General features: G+C 35.4%; 2 protein-coding genes across 2 annotated transcripts in view; one reads left to right on the top strand and one right to left on the bottom strand.

The window, feature by feature from the left end:
• LOC101893383 (protein O-mannosyl-transferase 2) overlaps positions 1-1,318 on the bottom strand; it is a 136,475-nt gene extending 135,157 nt beyond the window's left edge. Inside the window, exons 1-2 of the mRNA XM_059124300.1 lie at positions 1,055-1,318; positions 908-991 (exon numbers count right to left, since the gene is read on the bottom strand). Of these exons, the coding sequence (XP_058980283.1) occupies positions 908-991; positions 1,055-1,158 (188 nt within the window). The 5' untranslated portion in view covers positions 1,159-1,318. The remainder of the gene's footprint in view (positions 1-907; positions 992-1,054) is intronic.
• Positions 1,319-5,951: 4,633 nt separating this feature from the next.
• On the top strand, positions 5,952-14,694 carry LOC101889606 (zinc transporter ZIP9). Its single transcript, XM_005189736.4, has 3 exons — positions 5,952-6,201; positions 6,254-6,569; positions 14,105-14,694. The coding sequence occupies exons 1-3, from the start codon at positions 6,103-6,105 to the stop codon at positions 14,620-14,622; spliced, it is 933 nt and encodes a 310-aa protein (XP_005189793.1). The 5' UTR covers positions 5,952-6,102; the 3' UTR covers positions 14,623-14,694.
• Positions 14,695-22,644: the final 7,950 nt, after the last annotated feature.

Genomic DNA, 22,644 nt, shown 5'->3' with positions numbered 1-22,644 from the left:
ACCGGCTAACGCGAACCAGAGTTTTCTTAATTTGACACTTTTTGTAAATAGCAGGCCTTCGGCCGGGGCTTGCTATTTTCTCCTCTGAGTATGTCCCTTACCGACTAACGCGAACCAAAGTTTTCTAAATTTGACACTTATTGTAAATATGCTGCCTTCGGCCGAGGCTTAAGATTTTCTCCTCTGGGTATGTCCCACATCGGCTAACGCGAACCAAAGTTTTCTAAGTTTGACACTTTTGGCAAATAGCCAGCCTTCGCCCGTGGCTTGAGATTTTCTCCTCTGAGTATGTCAAACACCGGCTAACGCGAACCAAACTTTTCTATATGTGGTGCTTTTGTAATCCAACGACGGCTACCATAAACCTTATTTTTATTGAAAACATCATTTCAATGAACTGGTTAGAATCTGGTTATGCGGATGGAAAGGCCCATATCTCTGTACTCAGTAAAAGTATTAGCACATTTTGTAGCATTATGGAAAGGTGAGAGTATCAGCTACAAATTGCCATCAATTTTGTTGACCCCCATATGAGCCCTTTTTTGACTATATGGGGGTTTTATAAAAAATCTGCGTTCAAAAAATCGATAATTTGACTATAACTTCCGAACCGTGACCACTTACCATCATCTGACCACTTGTTAGATAGCTTCATAAGCTTTCCAACATATATCTATATTGTCTATATCGGATAATTGGATCCGGGTCTAGTCGGGGTCTTGTACCCCGACTTTAGGGTCAAAATCTGGGGTCCCGGGTCCGTCCCTCAAGAAAACAATAGTTTCCCGGGATCAGAGTAAAATGACCTACCACTGGAACAAATTTCGAAAAAAAATTGAGTTATTACTAAACTAGAGTTAAGCCGAAATTGTATGTCAGCGACTTCTGAAGTATGATTTGGACTTACCAAACATGATCAGGCTCGGTCACTTTGTAATATCTTGTGGAACATGTTAGAAGAACAACCGTAAAGAAAACAAGCCACCACGACCTTTAATAACATTAAGAAAAAGCTGTTAATATTCAATTCAAATGCGACCTGTATATAACTTACAGCTTGCGGTCAGTGTTAGAAATAGCCTCGAAGCTGTCACTTTCACCAGAAGATTTTCCCATTTTAGAGTTTGTGAGATTGAAAACAGTCAATCCCCGAAGCATACCCTTGACTGATAAAACGTTATGAATAATCCTCTCGATATTGTCGATCCCTCTATTTGTTATTTCCGCCTCCAGATTTATTTGTTATTCGACCAAAAAATTGTTGATGTTTCTCAGTGAAGTTAACAACGTTGCTAGTAATGATACCAACAATTCTCTTACAGGGTGACACATACGATATCATAAAGGAAAAATTGGTTATCATTCCTACAGGGTATAATAAAAAAGTAATGTAGAGCTAACAACTGCTTACAATTTTTTTCTTAATTTTGTGTATACATTTATTGCCTTGAAAAATAAAATACCACTTTTGTTCATTTTGGCCGTTTCCGCACAACAAAAAGTTGCAAAATGTTAAATAAAAAAGACGCTCTCTTCTTCTATTTATATGTTGTCTTCAGAAACTTTTTACACTCTGGATTTGGGCGAGCAAAATGGAAAATCGTCAAGCAGCGAATTTGACATATTGTTCAATTCAAATTCGCGTGGTATCTGATGTTTCTAATAAAACCAAAAACTCTATATTGTAATATTTTCAATTCGTCTTCAATTGATAAAATAATCTGCAAACCCATGTATCTTTCAACTTTGTATTTTATTTAATCAGATGTTTGGTAGCGTCATTATTGATGATATATCGATTTTACTCTATGTTGCTATTTTTCCGTTCCTGTGAGAGCATATAACATTTTTTGAAAGTTTGCTCTTTTGCCACTAAAAATTACATAAATATTTTAACTTTGTGAAGCAAACTAGAGATATTAAACAACACATAGCGCGTTCATCTTTAGAGCACTTTAGACTAAGAATTATTTATTTTACAAGAGGGGAGGAAAATGTTGTTTTTTTCTGAAAATATAATCCTCGTTTTCATCACATGGTAAAATGTTACATGGTAAAATGAAGAAGGTAAAGTCATTTCAAATAAGAATTCCCATCTTTGTATTTTCTTTAATTTACCTTGTTAAATTTCACTGAAAAGCAGGTTCCCATTTCTGATTTGTGTATGTACTTTGAATCTTTAAATAAACATTTTGACAAAGAGATGTTGCCAAATGAATAATTTAAAAAAAAAAATAATCATATGATTGCTTGACTTTACCTTCTTAATTCTACCATGGTTATGAATATAAATTTGAATTTAGGCACAACCAAAAAGGTAATTTAGCTTGAAGGTAACTAGGTATATGCTATTATGTGCGAAAGTCACTTAATGTTAAAAAGAAGCGTGTTTTATAAAATAATTTTAATTTCTTTGCAATTGTTATTAAAAAATGGGGAAAACAGAATAAATGGATGAAATGTTGATGTTATATAACAAAATTCAATTAATGATAGAAAAACAATATTGTTTTATCCCAAAATTTTAAAATTTGTGGTTTGTTAATGTTGAAATTGTCGTTATTTTATTGCACACTCATATACGAACTGAGTATATGTTTTGATCAGCGTTCGAAAATAAACAGTACACAAACATAGTGTACTGTACCGGAACACAACGTTGATCGTAGTGTACGCCAGTCAGAGCGCTAAAAAATCGTAGTGCACCACAGTCGGAACACTAAAAAAACATAGTGTTCCGCAATCGCAGCATTAAAAAATCGTAGTGTACCACATTAAAAATCATTAAACTAATTTTAAACGCTCAGCCATACTTTGTAAAATATTAAATTTTTTACACTTACATTCATTGATTTTTTGGTACCACAAAATAACAGGTAAATTATTTGCATAATAACCAATTACAATGAAAAATTTCAATTTTCAATGATTATATACAATTTATTGTAACTTCAGATTTGGTGCTTTTTTATTCTTTCTACCTATTCCCATATTTTTCTACTTTCTTCAATTCCGCTACCAATCTAAACATACATGAGGAATAAAATAAATTCAGCTTTTATTTTCATAATATTGAATTGTATTAGTAATTTTTGCATTATCAAAAACATCAAACATGCTTTTTTATTCTTTCTACCTATTCCCATATTTTTCTACTTTCTTCAATTCCGCTACCAATCTAAACATACATGAGGAATAAAATAAATTCAGCTTTTATTTTCATAATATTGAATTATAATAGTAATTTTTGCATTATCAAAAACATCAAACATCTATTTTTTCACAAATCGTAAACAACACATATGTGGTACACTATCGGTACATTATTTTTTAATGTTCCGCCATGTGGTACACTACGATTTCGTAGTGCTCCGACTGCGGAATACTACGTTTTTTAGTGCTCCGACTGCGGTACAGTACGATTCTCGTTGTTCTCCGGTACAGTATCACTAAAACATTTTTAAGGGCTGTGCTCCGGTACGGTACATTATCTTAGTGTACCACTCCGCTTTGGAACGGTACAGAACACTACGGTACAGTCATGGTAGAAGAATACAGGTTGTCGCATCGACACAGCTGCTGGGACAATGAACTGTCAAACTGATTTTGGGAATTGAAAATGGTGAATGAAAAATTATTGAAATATGTAAAAATTGTTGAAAATGCATATTATAACAACCTCCCATTCGCGTCGTATAAGGAAACAGTTAAAAATCTACTTATTTTTGATAAAACACTTTAAAATTTTTGACATATCAATGTTCCAAGCACTGATGCATCTACCTATATTCTTCTACCATGGGTACAGTACTGTTTATTTTCGAACACTAGTTTTGATAGACTAGGGACACCACAAAATATATGTATTATTTATATGTATAAACTGCAAGAATGTAAAATAGTTTACTACGATAGTCAAACAGGAACAGCGACACCACATTAGGTAAAAAATAAATTGTTGCGATGCTTCTTAAAATTGATAGATGTAGAATATTTTCTAGCGATTGATTGAATTGTTGAGAGATTTGGACCCCAGCTAACAACTATTGCAGGGGAGTGATATGAAAACATTAAAATTAAATTCTTTAAGAACTCTTCTGCTGCATTTTAAATTTTGTAATCCATTTCTTGAAATTAAACTAATTTATTGAAAATTAATTGTTTTGTTTAGACTTAGGACATATAACTCTGAAACTTGTATTACGCACAAAAACAAATTTGTATGTGTTTGTGTTACGATTGTTCATGGTAGAAAATTTTTTAAAACTTTTTTTTCAATCAGTTGTTGGTTTTCAACACTAATCGGAGGTTGTTATAATAGGTGTGTCTGGTTACTTTTCCTGCCGGAATTGTCCAGCAACATCTTTCTGAGAGAGTAAGGTAGTTTTATTCTCTTTTGCAAGGAAAATGCGAAAAGTAAACAGACGGTATTCCTGCAGAAGCTTGCAACTAATCAGCTGTTTTGTCAAAACAAACCAATTTGTCCCCCATTAAAAGAATTAAAAGAAAGGAAGTACCATAAATTTTAAAAGTTTTATAAACAACATTAGCAACAAAATACAACATTAGCAATAAAATACAAACATGAGCAATAAAAGAAGGATAGATTTTATGTGTTCCCCAGAATCCTTTAAATGTGTTGCTAATGGTAATTGTTTAAAATGTTGGAAATGGTCTTTTATTTCCTTATTACATATTAATATTTACGTTTTCCACGTTTTTGAAAGTTGTTCTCCCAAAATAATTAGTCTTTCAAATTCCAAAAAAAAAAAAAAACATTTTCAAATAAAAAGTACAAAAATAAATAAACAAACAATAAAAAACATCTGATTGAATGTCGATAAATGAGAAGAAGAAGAGTTGCAAGTGATTGCAAGAAGAAATTTGTCCAGCAAGAATTTTGCAGAACTTTCTGGTTAACAGACGACTTCCAGTAACAATTTGTAACAATTGTTACAAATTTTAGGGTAACCAGACACACCTAATATGAATGGTACAATAAAAAGGTAAGGTAAAGCTAGCAGCTAGCTGCCAATTTTGTGTATGTATTTATTATTTTGAAAAAAGAAAATAAAATATTTTCAAAACCAATGTTTGGAAGGCACGTACCATGGCAGAAGAATACAGGTAGATGCATCAACGCTTGGGAGCATTGATATGTCAAAAAAAATTCAATGTTTTTTCAAATATAAGTAGATTTTTATATGTTTTTTTATACTACGTTATTCGGAGGCTATTATAATTCGCGTTTTTCAACAATTTTTACAAATTTAAATAATTTTTCATTCAACATTTTCAATTTCAAAATTGGTTTGACAGTTCATTGTCCCAGCAGCTGTGTCGACGCGTCTACCTATATTCTTCTACCATGGCACGTACAGTGCACGAGCACTAAAGCTATTAACCAGTTTAGCCATAAAATTGAACAGTTTAAATCATATTTTTGAGAGAAAATCCAAGTATTTCATTCATTTTTTGCTCTGTTTAACTCATTTTAAAAATGAGGAAAAATATTAAAAAATGGTAACAAAAACAATTTTGAATGAGTCTGACATAAGCGGACATAGCCTCAGGGCTGTATTTCTGTAGTTTTACGAAGCTGTTCCACCTCCTTATTGTACCATGACAATATGCATTTGTCAAGAATTTTTACAAATTTGAATAATATTTTCATTTTAAAAAATTGGTTGACAGTTCATTGTCTCATCAACTGCGTCGATGCGGCTAACTGTGTTCTTCCACAATGAGTTTTTTGTACAAAATTTGCTGTATTATTCTACCATGTGCCCTACCTTGAATATTATTGTATCATGATAGGAATAAATAAATTGCGTCTTGTGAATCGTGTTCGTAATTCTGAGTGTAAATGTTTTTAAATATCAATGAAAACATGCTGTTACTGTAATCTCACTACAGAGCCAGCTTCTTATAGTGCGGCATGTTCTACAACCAAGTTTCACAAGTTGACTGAGTTTGTTGGTTTGTTTATTAAGTAGTAAACTACCACGTATACTGTTTTAGGGTTTTATTTCCTAACTCGCTTGATAAATTATGTTTATTATATTATATTAGTTAGGATTAGGAAAGGCTATTTTATTTAAAATGACTGATGAAACATTTGTATTATTAATACTCTGTTTGGTAATGCTTTTTGGCTCCTATTTCGCTGGTAACATTCCGTTGGTGATGAAATTAAGTGAAGTACGAAAGTAACAATTCTAAAAAGTTTGTGTTAAATGATAAACATTTACAGGAGAAGCTGAAACTAGTAACGGTTTTTGGAGCTGGCCTTCTTGTTGGAACAGCTCTGTCAGTAATAATACCAGAAGGAATTCGATCTCTGTATATGAACTTGGGAGACGAGTTTTTAACTGCCGTAAACTCGCCTGCCAATGTCGAAAGTAAAACTCTTATGCGAAAAGCTCCAGATCACGCTCGTAAAATTGGCCTTTCATTGGTCTTGGGATTTGTTTTCATGATGTTGGTTGACCAGATTTCACAGAAACGAAGCAGAAATTCAGCAGATAAGAATGTAACGGCCACTATTGGTTTGGTGGTACATGCCGCAGGTAAATATGTCAATGTTTTACCTGCGAACTTCTGGGAAATAGTTTTGGGACAATCAGGAAAACATCAAATCCAGACAAATCTAATTTATATATAATGTTCATATAATGATTTTTAAAATACATTTCCATATATCGGTTGACAAGTTCAGTCCATTTAGTCGTGTCTGTCCATTCTATGTATTCTATTTTGGTTAAAACTGCTGCACACTGATCCATGGAATAGAGAACACAATCTAGGATATATATGTTAAAAATAGGAAAAAGTTCCTGTGTGCATGGTCTGTACGGAAGATGAAATCAAGTTTTTTTCCATGAAAGAGTGTGTGTCGATGCGAAATGTAGTGTATTTTTTCAATTTCCATTTTATTTCAAAAAAAAAGGAAAGAACGTCTTAAAGCCTAAAAAATAATAAAGGGTCCGCCATCCATATGAATATTGAAAGTATATATAAGAGAGATTTATATTTTTTTTAAGATCTTGATCCAGCAGCATAGAAATAGATCAAAACAACAAGAATTACAAAAGATATACATGATTGAAAATAACTTTTCAACTTTGTCTTAAAGGTGAAGTAAGAATGCAACCGAGGAATTCTTCCATTAACTGTATAGTACGCACGTGATTATATATACCAATTTGAGAGACATATCTTACAATTTTCTTACAATCCCTTTAATTTTATTTATATAATATATCCCTGTTCCAGGGTAAACTTCATTACCATAGTTAACCAAAGACATCAATAATGAATGTGTTTGTTTCCTCACAGTTGTAGGTGTATACGCTTTTAGACAATAAAGTCTTCTTAAAATAAGACACACTTTCCTTGAAATATCATTTATGTGACCACTGTAATTCAGATTAGAATCTAAAGTAATGCCAAGACAATTCATAGAATCAACGGCATGAGACATGATTATGTGGATGCAAAAACATAGCCTTATTCTTAAAGGATTTATATCAAATTTATAAAATAAAAGCAAGTCGGACACGCCACGAAGATGTAAATTTATATCAAGATCAGAATCAAACGATTTATATAATAAGAAAATATCATTAGCAAAACATAAGTATCGCAAATTGGATTTTTTTGGGCAGTAACAATATCATTAAAGTAGGAAAGGAATATAATTGGTCCTAATATTGATTCCTGCTGTACACCAGAAGTCACAACGCCAATAGACGACAATCTCACGGCGGCGGGTTCTACGACACCGGATTGACCCGAAACAACGACACTCGAGCCAGCGGCTGCCAACCCAGTGTATACATGTTCGTGTTTGTTTATTTTTCTGTATTGGGAGCAGCACATCCCGGAATGCTTGCTCCGGACTCTTTTAGTCCGTGCCGGGCTTGAGGAAAACCCCGAACCATGGTTCTGTACGGTTTGCCAAACACCATCCACCATAGATCAGTCTCGGTGCGATGTAATGGATGCGGAGGTTGGAATTGTTTTAGGAATTGTTCCGGTTTAACCCGGTTGCGAGACTATAGCGATAGGGACTAGGTTGCATCGTGCTGTACCAACGTAGTCCCCAGTGAGTCCACGACCTCGTCGTCGTCGGAGTATGGAACTCCCCCGCAGTCTCTAGAACAGCAACCTTTACTGCAGCACCTAACGCCACATGTTGCTGTTCCAATTCCGGACAGTGCATCATTCTTGCAATTCAATTGGAACGGACTCCGAGGTAAAATTCATGAGATAGTGGATTTTATGAATCGGAGGAATATTAAGATCGCAGCGCCAAGGACACCAAGCTCAATGAAAATTGTAGTTTACAACGTTGCAAAGGTTACAACGTATTGAGGAAAGATCGCACCAGAAGTGGAGGTGAGGGATTAGCGTTCTTGTTACAACATTCTTCAATACAGACCTATCTCGCTTGACCCATGGTGACCCATACATGGAGTGTATGGGTGTAGCAGTCAAGTGTGGAACTGCCGAGGTAGAAGTGCTTAATGTGTACATCCCACCGGTTAATAGCTGTGAACCGCGTTACTTGCCTAATATAAGCCCACTTTTGGAAGGCAATAACCGCCTGGTACTAGGGGACTTCAATGCCCACCATGAGTTGTGGCATTCCGTCCTAGGTAATGACCAGAGGGGATCAGCGTTGGCAGACCAGATTGACTGCTCCACATTTTGCACGGTAAACGAGGATGCCCCCACCCGAATAAGAAGAGAGTGTCACAGTTCGCCAGATTTAACCATTGTGTGACCCGGTCTGATAAATGACGTCATTTCTCTTGGCTCAGACCATCTCCCGACAATCGTCTCCATCAGCAGATCGCCCGATTTCATAACCTCTGAACGCCGCACTTTCCTTAACCATGGGAAAACCCACTGGCCTGAGTTCAGAGAGTTCACCAACCTTCGCTTCAGAGAACTGCCCAATCCTTCTAATATTCGGGTAGATGAAAGGATTTTCCGGGACATCATCAAAGCTGCAGCCGCTCGTTATATACCTGCTGGTCGAATACCCGAAGTAAGACCAAATTTCCCAGCAGAGGTAGCGGTATTAGCGAATGAGCGTGATGAGCTCCGACGTACCAACCCTACTGATCCCAGAGTCAGTGAACTGACAGGGGAAGTCAACAGGTTGGTACAGGAGCATAAGCGGAAAAAGTGGTTAGACCATCTGAAGTGTTGCAACATAGGAACCGATTTGAGTAAACTGTGGGTAACGGTTAAGTCACTCTCGAACCCTGGAAAAAGGATGATAGGACAGCAGTCACATTTAACGACGTAACGGTGACTGATCCGAAGAGGTGCGCTGGCCATTTTAACCGCTAATTTGTCGAGCACCCCGAGAGTGATAGGGCGAGGCGAAGAGTACTACGTCGTATGAGAGCTCTTTCCGCTGAGGATGTGATGTTGCGAATGTCATCCGAAACGCTAAGTCATCTAAAGCATTGGGCCCGGACGGAATATCAATGGTAATGTTGAAGCAACTACATTCACCGGGAGTTGAGTATCTAACCAAAGTTCTTAACTTGTCGTTAGCCATCCACATAGTTTCCGAAGCCTGGAAAATGGGCAGTGTGGTCCTGCTACTGAAGCCTGGCAAGGATGACAGTAAAGGCGAATCATACAGGTCAATTTCACTTTTGTCGCCAGTAGCAAAGACTCTCGAGGCTTTACTCCTCCCCAGTATCAGAGGAAGCTATTCGGTTGCTAACCATCAACACGGTTTCCGCCCACTACATAGCAATACAACAGCATTGCACGCCATATCCACACATATCAGTAACCAAAACGGCCGTGCCATAGAACAGTAGTGGTGGCTCTCGACCTATCAAAGGCCTTTGATACGGTCAATCATGCCACGCTGTTCGAGGACGTTGAAAAATGAAATACTCTCCGGCCAAGTTTGAAACGTTGGATAGTCCACTATATGTGTGGACGCCAGTCGTACGTGGAATTCCGGAATAAGAAGTTCAAGCCCCGTAGAGTGAAACAGGGAGTTCCCCAAAGTGGGGTGATATCTCCGGAACTGTTTAACCTCTACCTTTCCGGAATTCCGCGCCCTCCAGACGGCATCGACTCGTAACATATGCGGATGACTGTACGATCATGGCGTCGGGTCCTGTAGTTGATGACATATGTGTCAGGGTGAACAACTAGATCGCGGAGCTTGCCGCCTTCTTCCATGCGAGGAATATGAAAATATCCGCCACTAAATCGACGGCCACACTATTTACCACATGGACTGCGGAGATGAGAACACATGCTTTTAAGTTGTTCTCTAATAGAGTCGGTAATTGAAAAAAAAACTGAAGTTGTATTATGGTTTCTTCGAAAAGCAAACTGAAGGAGACTAAAAAATAAGACTCGATCATAATGATAAAGAATTTGTTCCTTCATAACATTTTCAAGGAATTTGGATACCGGAGATAAAATAGAAATCGGTCTATATTTTCTAATAGCGTCAAGACAATTTTTGGGTGTTATGGGAACTATTTTTCCAAGTTTCCAGGCATCAGGAAAACAGGAGACTGTGAGAAATTTGTTAAATATATGTAGTAAAAAAGTCGATATTGCAGGAAAAATCAGTTAAATGAAGTTTGTTGGTATATAATCATATTCAGACGATTTTGATGTAATAGGATTTAGAGATTGTATTAGCTCATATTCAGTAATAGGACGAAAATGAATCAACATCATCAACAAAACTATCGAAATCAAAAAATAGGTTAACGAGGGACACATTACTTAAAAATTTATTCGATATGACCTCAACTTCATTTTCATCAATTTCGATGTTTTCGCAACCAATGAAATCTAATTGCCGAACTTTTTTGGGGACCTTTAACACATGAAAAATAATTTTTACCAAATTGAAAACGAACTTTCCTAATTATAGCCTTCGCTCTTATTCTTAAACGCTTATATTTCTTAAACGCTTATATTTCTACCAGTTTTCCTCTTTTTCCTAGCCTGAAGAATTCACATGAATTCATCTATCCTTAGAGTTTGCCCTAACTCGTGTATTTGGAAAAGTAAAATAAATTGATAAGATTATTCAAATTAGACAGCTGGGAATCAACATGTTGCACATCATATACCGAACTCAAACCAAACTCATCTACCACCTCAAGGTAATCGATGATTTTGAACTTTTTATAATCTTTAAATTCAACACACCTTTGTCTCTATTGAGGTTCAAATTTAAGAGAGATTAATTTCAGATTGTGGTGTGACGAATTTGGCTATTACAAGCTATATAATAACATGGTTGACTAGTGAGAAACGCAATGAAGCATACATCTGTTTAAAAGTGAACGAAAATTAAAAGATTTGATGGCATCAAAAATTCTTATTGTTAAAGTTCCATTACAACGATGTTCAGAGATGTCCTAGTGAATGCTCTCATAAACTGATCAATATTTAGGTTACCTAAAAAAGTGGAAGTAAAGTTTTTCAATATAGTACTATCTGTAGCTACAGGACCGAGATTACTGTTATGAGTTATTTAAATAGAAGCAATATTCATATATTTGGGGGTACCGGTGATATCATATATAAAACATATTTAAGATTTCAAATAACATTTTCAATATGAAAAAATAATTCATTGATGGTGGTATAGCCACTTAACAGAAAAACCGTGATAACCATAAATTCGAACGAATTAGAGTTTAATTGACTAACTTTAATTTCCCAATAAGTTGATTGCTTTTAAAAACATCAACACACTCTTGAAAATTCAGAATTTGGGAAACATTATTGGGCGTTATAAATTTTACTTTAAGTATTTCTCGATTTATAAGAATAAAATCAGTTATTTTGTTACATTTTTAAGTTTTAAGCAAACTTTCCAAGCTTTGTTGGCTAGATAAGAATAATTATCATTCAGATATACACGATTTCCGTCAGAACCACCAATGACATCAGAAACAATAAGAGATGTTGACTTATAATATGCAATCATCCCTTAATTCATAAGTATGGAACGTAGTCTTCCAAGCTCAGAGGCAATATCCAGTTTAATAAACTCACAGATGTAGACAGCAATGTCATTTAACTTATCGAGATTATCAGGCATGATATCCGCCCTGTTCTATCTATGTTGAAGACAATGATTTTGAAGGTCAAGCTCCATTAATTTATTTCTATAAGCAACATCATGAAAACTAACAAGATCACTGCACTACCGCACATCATCCCTTATATCTTCAAGGCGCTTAGATAAATCAGATCGAATTTCCGACACAGTACTCTCAAATTCTTTTAAATTTTCTAGCAAATAATATTTTTTTTAATGCAAAAGATCACTTCCTGGCGAATCACAAATACATGATTACTTCAACATGACGGGAGTGACTGAATACAAAGTTTTAACCTTTGGGGAAGCAAGTTACAGTTTGGTGTCGGCAAATATCAAAGAATGCATATGTAGCCTGAGAAGTTAGCTCAAACCAGATTTCGAACCTTTGCCCAGAAAGAAATTCTAACAGATTATCACGATTGCATATTTAGACATTTGGATTTCTTTGAAGCATAACTCCAAATGGAATCCGATGACCTAAGCAAAGACTTCCCAAACATTAACACTAATAAAGGGTTAAACAAACCAGCCTTTCAGCGAACCATCGAAGAATTAGTATATGTATGGGCGACATAGAAGTAGATCTCTCGACGATCACAAAATTGATCTTAATAGCACAGAAAAAATGTTTTAGCATTTCGATCTTAATCACTATACAAATTATAACCACAAAATGAAAAACATTCGAAACCCACTAGCTTATCTCTTGAAGAAGGTTCACAAGTCCAAATTTTACCATATTTGTTTTTAAAAAAGATATTTCGGTCTACACCTCAAATAGCCTACAACCTTGGCTTCTCATCCTTCTCTTCCTGTAGGCTGTTTTCATGTTGTTGAATATTGATATAAGATTTTGGACACGTTTGCTTATTTGTATTGTACTAACCAATTCTCACAAAAGAAGGCGATCAAGATGAGCCTGTAGATAACAATAATATACTTTGATAATATTCTTCTCCAAACCCTGCTAGAGGTCTTAAACGTTAGTCCATTAGAACACTTCAAAACTTGTTATTATACATTAATATTTTTAAGACTGTTTGATATAACTTTCTTATTTTTTCAATGATTAGACAAATTAGTAAAATATAGTAAGAACTAATAACTATTTACAATAAGTAAAAAAGCAGCTAAGTTTGGAAGAAACTTGAAAATTTAAAAAAAATGCGAAAACTACCACTTAATTGAAAACCTTTATATGGGGGCTATACGAAGGTGGGGACCTGCGTACGAAATTTTTTACCATCGGTTGAAGTAACCATTAAGATCTTGCAATACGAAATTTGAAAAGATTCCGGTGAATAATGTTGCTGATGTTGCCGTTATATGAGGGCCATACGAAGACGTGGAACTGCATACAAAATTTTTTGTCATAGGCTGTAGTACCCATTACGAACTTCAAATACGAAATTATAAATAATTCCGCTAAATAAAGTCGCTCAAATCATGAAAATACCGAATATAAAGAGGTACCCTTATATGTGGGCTATACGAAAACGTGGACCGACATGGCTTATTTGCGAATTTAACCTTCCTACTGGTAAAATATGCATGTATGCAAAATTTTAGCCGTATATCTCAATTCGTTCGAAAGATAGCGTGATTACAACAGTCAGACAAACGTACATCGCTACATCGTCTTAGAATTTTACGCTGATCCAGTATATATATACTTTGTAGGGTCTATTAGAAGGCAATTACTACCAATTTTTCGTTTATCGTTCGTTTCACCGCAAACGTACTGTTTTGTGCACCAATGTCTCTTTTAGTCAGACAAACAACACCGTCATTGTCATACACACCAAAGCCGTGTTATTGCTTTACCTTTACAACGTATTTCAGTTTTCAGAATAAATCGTAGATCAAAGAAGTCTTTTATTAAAGCAGTCAGCAGTTATCTCAATATAACTTAACACACGAACTAGCAGAATATTGCTAGTATAAAATAATGTTTTTTCCGTAATGAATTTTTTTTCTTTTTTGTAGTGGATGGTGTGGCGTTAGGTGCAGCAGCAACTACAAGTCATCAAGATGTCGAAATGATTGTATTTCTTGCTATAATGTTACATAAAGCTCCTGCAGCGTTTGGACTCGTAAGTTTTTTGTTACATGAAAAGATTGAGCGGCACAATATTCGGAAACATTTGGCAATTTTTTGCCTATCCGCCCCACTTTTAACATTGTTAACATATTTTTGCATTGGTCAAGAACAAAAAGAAACATTGAACTCAGTAAATGCGACTGGTATAGCCATGTTATTTTCCGCTGGGACATTTCTGTACGTAGCAACCGTTCATGTATTACCGGAATTGACGCAAAGTGATCACGATAAACGCACTTCACAATCTCATTACGACTATCATCCTCTAGAAATTTCAATTTCAAATTCAGCGCCTCAACAAAATGTGACATCATCCATTGGTGGTTTAAAATACAGCGAACTTATTATAATGATATGTGGAACTCTTTTACCATTGGTTATAACGTTTGGTCATCAACATTAAATTTAGTTAATAAAATTGTCGTATATAGGTCTTATGATATAAATGTTCATAATAAACATTATACAAAAATTATCCTATTATTTTTATTTACAAATTTTCTATATGAAGGCTCTAGTGATTGTGTTTAGTACCAAAGTGTTTCATTAAAAATCTGTCATCTAAAAATATTTAAATAAAGGATTTTTACAACGTTACCTAAAATCCGACGTAGGGTACACAAATTCAACTTCAACTTTCCCTCTGCGGTAAAATGATGTTTACGTCCGTATTACCTAAATACGTCAGGTCCATATATTAAAATCGATCAAATAGAACGTTTTAAAATTTTATACTTCATTATATTCCCACCATTGCCATATTTTCCAATTACAAACATTCACATTTTTTGTATTAATTATTTATAGAGCTAGAACTAGAGTTAATCCCATTATTGTCGTTTTTATAAAAATAACGTTTGTTGAATAGTGGAGAAAGATGGTAATGTTTACCAGGGGATAAGGCGGAGAATACCTAGCCAACAGTCCTCACCAGTTCCCTTGTTCTTCTGTCTGGAGATTTACCCCAGGAGTTATTTTAAAAATAACTTTTATGACAAAAAAAAAAACACCTTTTTACCCAAGTGACGAGATCGTAACTCAATAGAAGAGGAACCAAAAAAGAAAGACAAGGGAACTGATGGGGATTGGTGGTTCTTTCCCAAACCTAAAAGTATTCCCAGCCTTAAATGTTCAACTTTGAAATTTTGCACGCCCGACGTATACATATGAGTACGTCGAATTTTTGGTAACGCTGTTATGTGATTGTACGAGTTTTGAAATAAAATATATTGTAAGTGTTTATTTGCGCCTCTAAAAACATGTTTATAGAGATTAATAATTTTTTAATTTTTTTTTGTGATTTTTTTAATTTTTTGTCTTCATAACAACTTCAATTTTTGTTGGTGGAATTTAATTTTTTGATAAAAAAATCGCTGTTATATTTACACAATTGAATAAACTATGAATTATCTTCTAAGAGTAATTTAAGGTGATGTTTAGTAATAACATTATTATTGACCTAAAAAACAGGTAAAAAAGCAGTAAGTTCGGCCGGGCCGAACTTTGAATACCCTCCACCATTTAGAACGAATTTAAAAATTTTCGAAAAAGATAACATTAATTAAAAAATTAATTTTAAAAATACCGAATATAACCGTTATATTAGGCATTGTTTGTCACAAGCCATTACCATATTCAAATTCGAAACTTGAAATAAATGGTGAATAATGTAGCCAAAATCATCAAAATACCATACATAGGGAGGTACCGTTATATAGGAGCTATACGAAGACCTGAACCTGTATAGACAATATTCTGTACAGGCTGAAGCTTTCATTACGAACTTCCAATACGACATCTCAAACAATTTCGGTGAGTATTGTACCTAAAATCGTCAAAATATCAAATATAAGGAGTTACTGATATATGGGACCTATACGAAGACCTGGACTGGCACAGACAATTTTCTGTCTCAGGCTGTAGTATCCATTTCGAACTTCAAATGCCAAATATAAAACGATTCCGGTGAATAATGTCGCTATAATCATTAAATACCGAATATCGGGAGGTACCGTTATATGGGGGCTATACGAAGATGTGAACCTGTATAGAAAATTTTCTGCCTTAGGCTGTAGTATCCATTTCGAACTTCAAACACAAAAATTGAAACGACTACGGTGAATAATGTCGCTAAAATCATCAAAATACCGAATATAGGGAGGTAGCGTTATATGGGGGCTATACGAAACGTGGACTTGCACAGACATTTTCTGGCATAGGCTGTAGTGTCCATTTCGAACTTCAAATGCCAAATATGAAACATTCCCGTAAATAATTTCGCTAAAATCATCAAAACACCGAATATCGAGAGGTAACGTTGTATGGGGGCTATATGAAAACGTGAACCTACATGGACCATCCACGAACTTAACCTGCCTACTGGCAAAATAAACATGTGTGCATGTTCGAAAGATAGCGTGGTTACAACAGACAGACAGACACACAGACGGACATGGCTAAATCGTCATTATTATTCTTCATTTCAAAAGTCAAAATGAAAATGTTCAAATTTCACATTTTTACGCGAAAAAGTGTTTAGTAGAAGAGGTGACAATCAGAGATAGAGTTATAGAGTGTGATCTATGGCTGATGAGTATGCCGTGTCGCCTTTAGCCACTTGAATCTTCTAGCTAATTGAAGGATGATGGCTAATTGAATACAAATTATGTGACACTCGTTCTTCCACTAGTCTGTGTCTCACATTAATGAGTGCTTGGCAGTGGCAGAGCAAGTGTTCGACTGTCTCATTTCTTCTTCATCTACAGTAGTCAATGTCGTCGCTGTCCCATTTCGAGATCATAGCCCTCACCTTACAATGACCTGTGATGATACCCACCACAAGTTTTAGATCAGGGTTTGACAATGACATCAGCGATCTTGTTCTCTTCTCTGGAGTGTGGGCCAGATTCTTTTGGAGATGGTGCATCCCATTTCGTAATATCTGTAAATGATCTGTAGGAAATGGCACAGTGGTGGTTTAAACGAGTTGTCTACTTCAATTGTAGTTGATTCGGATCCTAGCCTGGCCAATTCGTCTGCAGTCTCGTTACCTGGGATGTTATAATGGCCAGGAACCAACAGAGCTTGATGGACAACCCAGTGTTTTCCAAAGCTTTCCTGCAGTTCAAAACAGCCCTAGACTTGATAGTAAAGGAATTTAAGGCCTTCAGTGCCGCTTGACTATCGACATATATAGTCACCGGACAGCTGACCTCAGTGCTCCTCGTGACCAGCAGGTCTGTGGCCTTTTTGACCGCAAAGATTTCCGCCTGAAATATGCTACAGTTGTTTCCAAGCTTGTAGGATTCACGAACATTAAGGGTATCACAGAAGACACCGTCGGTTATAAACAGTTATGCCGCGGAAAGGTGGGTTGTTATGGGCCCTGGTGTCTCTGTCAGGTATGTGTATGTCAGGTGGGTAGAAGCTTAACCGTGGTGAAATATAGTCACTTGCATTGGCTATCTCTCCCACATATCTTTTCTACACCCTTAAAAACAAAAATGCCAAAATGAAAAAAAGTAGCCAGGACTATATGATGATTATACGAAAAAGTGATTATTTTTGGAAGGATGATTTGTTCTCAAATTGCCAATTAGTATGAAAAATATGGTTAAAATGTAAAATATACTTGAAATCTGGTTGTACCCTTGTACGGAGGATTTGATCCATATCATTTCCTGCGAAAGCGATTTAAGGTATCTTGAAAGTTTAGGAAGAATTTCTGGAAGGATATAAATGCTTTTCTAACCAGATTTCTAATTTGCCCTACTATTTTGCACGTTTTATATTCGGAATTTCACTGATTAGAGTCCCAATAAATTTTGCATTTTGAGTTCTTATTGGACGGATTATTGTCATATGAAAGAAGTATACGTACGTTTTGAAATAAGACCCATAACGCCTTATCTGTCATTTTTGTTTGTTTAAATGTGTTCGCATCTTTCAGCTGAGGCACGATGTAGGTTAAAGTTACAAGATGCCAATTTTTTACATGAAAGATCGCCATTTAACATCGTATTGCGACTCATTTCATGTTTAATATTATTGATTCAGAATTCAAAACAATAAAAAATTTAAACTTCAATATAGTATGTCAAATTGAAAAAATTTCACGCCAAAAATATTTTTTACTTTATATTTTAATTGACCTATTTTCACGCGATTTTCTCTGCGAAGATACAATTCCGAAATTGTATGAATTGTCAAAATCTGTCTTCTAAATGATATTATTCATGTAGTTCCACTTACCCAATAGATACATAAAATTGTCCGTTGTCGCTTTGTACTAAACTAAAAAGACTACAAATCAGATTTTGAAAAAAAAAAAAATAATAAATAAAAAACGCTACAAATGTACATTTGAAAATAATTAGTCAATATTTAAAGTCAAAATTAAAATTTTCAAATTCACATTTTTACGCAATTTTTTTAGATTTTATCCGGCAAGAGACAATTCTGAATTTGCTGGCCCGGTCCGTGTTGCCGGCCCGTAATTGTAGTCTTTAATGCTATTATATCATCCACCTTGGAAAGGAGGGTATATTAACTTTTCATTCCATTGTAACATCACTAAATGTTCGTCATAGTATAATTCAAGACGATTAAACAAATGTCCGGTTCCTTAAATCATATGATGGTTATACAAAACGTGATCAGTTTTTGCATGGATGATTTCTTCCCAAATTACCAACATTGCCGAAAATAGTATGAAAATATGGTTAAAATGTAAGATATATTTGAAATCGGGTTGTATCCTTATCCGGGGGTTATGGCCCATATCATGAACTGCGATAGTGATTTAAGGTATCGTGAAAGTTTAGGAAGAATTTCTGAAAGAATAGAAATCCTTTTCCCTTTATATTCGGTATTTCACTGATTGCAGTCCCAATGAATTTTGCTATTGAGTTCTCATTGGACGGATTATTGTCATGTGATAGAAGTAGGTAGGTCACGTGTTGAATGAGCCCCATAACGTGTTGTCGTTATTTTTGTTTATTTAAATGTGTTCGCACCTTCCAGCTATGAAGGCTCTAGTGATTGTGTTTAGTACCAAAGTGTTTCATTAAAAATCTGTCATCTAAAAATATTTAAATAAAGGATTTTTACAACCGTTACCTAAAATCCGACGGTAGGGTACACAAATTCAACTTCAACTTTCCCTCTGCGGTAAAATGATGTTACGTCCGTATTACCTAATACGTCAGGTCCATATATTAAAATCGATCAAATAGAACGTTTTAAAATTTATACTTCATTATATTCCCACCATTGCCATATTTTCCAATTACAAACATTCACATTTTTTGTATTAATTATTTATAGAGCTAGAACTAGAGTTAATCCCATTATTGTCGTTTTTTATAAAAAATAACGTTTGTTGAATAGTGGAGAAAGATGGTAATGTTTACCAGGGGATAAGGCGGAGAATACCTAGCCAACAGTCCTCACCAGTTCCCTTGTTCTTCTGTCTGGAGATTTACCCCAGGAGTTATTTTAAAAATAACTTTTATGACAAAAAAAACACCTTTTTAACCATGTGACGAGATCGTAAGCTCAATAGAAGAGGAACCAAAAAAGAAGACAAGGGAACTGATGGGGATTGGTGGTTCTTTCCCAAACCTAAAAGTATTCCCAGCCTTAAAATGTTCAACTTTGAAATTTTGCACGCCCGACGTATACATATGAGTACGTCGAATTTTTGGTAACGCTGTTATGTGATTGTACGTGTTTTGAAATAAATATATTGTAAGTGTTTATTTGCGCCTCTAAAAACATGTTTATAGAGATTAATAATTTTTAATTTTTTTTTTGTGATTTTTTTAATTTTTTGTCTTCATAACAACTTCAATTTTTGTTGGTGGAATTTAATTTTTTGATAAAAAAATCGCTGTTATATTTACACAATTGAATAAACTATGAATTATCTTCTAAGAGTAATTTAAGGTGATGTTAGTAATAACATTATTATTGACCTAAAAAACAGGTAAAAAAAGCAGTAAGTTCGGCCGGGCCGAACTTTGAATACCCTCCACCATTTAGAAACGAATTTAAAAATTTTCGAAAAAGATAACATTAATTAAAAAATAATTTTAAAAATACCGAATATAACCGTTATTAGGCATTGTTTGTCACAAGCCATTACCATATTCAAATTCGAAACTTGAAATAAATGGTGGAATAATGTAGCCAAAATCATCAAAATACCATACATAGGGAGGTACCGTTATAGGAGCTATACGAAGACCTGAACCTGTATAGACAATATTCTGTACAGGCTGAAGCTTTCATTACGAACTTCCAATACGACATCTCAAACAATTTCGGTGAGTATTGTACCTAAAATCGTCAAAATATCAAATATAAGGAGTTACTGATATATGGGACCTATACGAAGACCTGGACTGGCACAGACAATTTTCTGTCTCAGGCTGTAGTATCCATTTCGAACTCAAATGCCAAATATAAAACGATTCCGGTGAATAATGTCGCTATAATCATTAAAATACCGAATATCGGGAGGTACCGTTATGGGGGCTATACGAAGATGTGAACCTGTATAGAAAATTTTCTGCCTTAGGCTGTAGTATCCATTTCGAACTTCAAACACAAAAATTGAAACGACTACGGTGAATAATGTCGCTAAAATCATCAAATACCGAATATAGGGAGGTAGCGTTATATGGGGGCTATACGAAACGTGGACTTGCACAGACAATTTTCTGGCATAGGCTGTAGTGTCCATTTCGAACTTCAAATGCCAAATATGAACAATTCCCCGTAAATAATTTCGCTAAATCATCAAAACACCGAATATCGAGAGGTAACGTTGTATGGGGGCTATATGAAAACGTGAACCTACATGGACCATCCACGAACTTAACCTGCCTACTGGCAAAATAAACATGTGTGCATGTTCGAAAGATAGCGTGGTTACAACAGACAGACAGACACACAGACGGACATGGCTAAATCGTCATTATTATTCTTCATTTCAAAAGTCAAATGAAAATGTTCAAATTTCACATTTTACGCGCGAAAAAGTGTTTAGTAGAAGAGGTGACAATCAGAGATAGAGTTATAGAGTGTGATCTATGCTGATGAGTATGCCGTGTCGCCTTTAGCCACTTGATCTTCTAGCTAATTGAAGGATGATGGCTAATTGAATACAAATTATGTGACACTCGTTCTTCCACTAGTCTGTGTCTCACATTAATGAGTGCTTGGCAGTGGCAGAGCAAGTGTTCGACTGTCTCATTTCTTCTTCATCTACAGTAGTCAATGTCGTCGCTGTCCCATTTCGAGATCATAGCCCTCACCTTACAATGACCTGTGATGATACCCACCACAAGTTTTAGATCAGGGTTTGACAATGACATCAGCGATCTTGTTCTCTTCTCTGGAGTGTGGGCCAGATTCTTTGGAGATGGTGCATCCCATTTCGTAATATCTGTAAATGATCTGTAGGAAATGGCACAGTGGTGGTTTTAAACGAGTTGTCTACTTCAATTGTAGTTGATTCGGATCCTAGCTGGCCATTCGTCTGCAGTCTCGTTACCTGGGATGTTATAATGGCCAGGAACCCCAACAGAGCTTGATGGACAACCCAGTGTTTCCAAAGCTTTCCTGCAGTTCAAAACAGCCCTAGACTTGATAGTAAAGGAATTTAAGGCCTTCAGTGCCGCTTGACTATCGACATATATAGTCACCGGACAGCTGACCTCAGTGCTCCTCGTGACCAGCAGGTCTGTGGCCTTTTTGACCGCAAAGATTTCCGCCTGAAATATGCTACAGTTGTTTCCAAGCTTGTAGGATTCACGAACATTAAGGGTATCACAGAAGACACCGTCGGTATAAACAGTTATGCCGCGGAAAGGTGGGTTGTTATGGGCCCTGGTGTCTCTGTCAGGTATGTGTATGTAGGTGGGTAGAAGCTTAACCGTGGTGAAATATAGTCACTTGCATGGCTATCTCTCCCACATATCTTTTCTACACCCTAAAAACAAAAATGCCAAAATGAAAAAAAGTAGCCAGGACTATGATGATTATACGAAAAAGTGATTATTTTTTGGAAGGATGATTTGTTTCTCAAATTGCCAATTAGTATGAAAAATATGGTTAAAATGTAAAATATACTTGAAAATCTGGTTGTGACCCTTGTACGGAGGATTTGATCCATATCATTTCCTGCGAAAGCGATTTAAGGTAGCTTGAAAGTTAGGAAGAATTTCTGGAAGGATATAAAAATGCTGTTATAACCAGATTTCTAATTTGCCCTACTATTTGCACGTTTTATATCGGAATTTCAGATTAGAGTCACAATAAATTTTGCATTTTGAGTTCTTATTGGACGGATTATGTCATATGACAGAAGTAGACGTACGTTTTGAAATAAGACCATAACGCCTTATCTGTCATTTTTGTT

Source organism: Musca domestica, unplaced genomic scaffold (assembly GCF_030504385.1).
Source record: "Musca domestica strain aabys unplaced genomic scaffold, Musca_domestica.polishedcontigs.V.1.1 275, whole genome shotgun sequence".
In the NCBI taxonomy this organism is placed as follows: domain Eukaryota; kingdom Metazoa; phylum Arthropoda; class Insecta; order Diptera; family Muscidae; genus Musca; species Musca domestica.
Note: the sequence above shows the minus strand (reverse complement) of the source record. Positions and strands in the feature narration are given on the sequence as shown.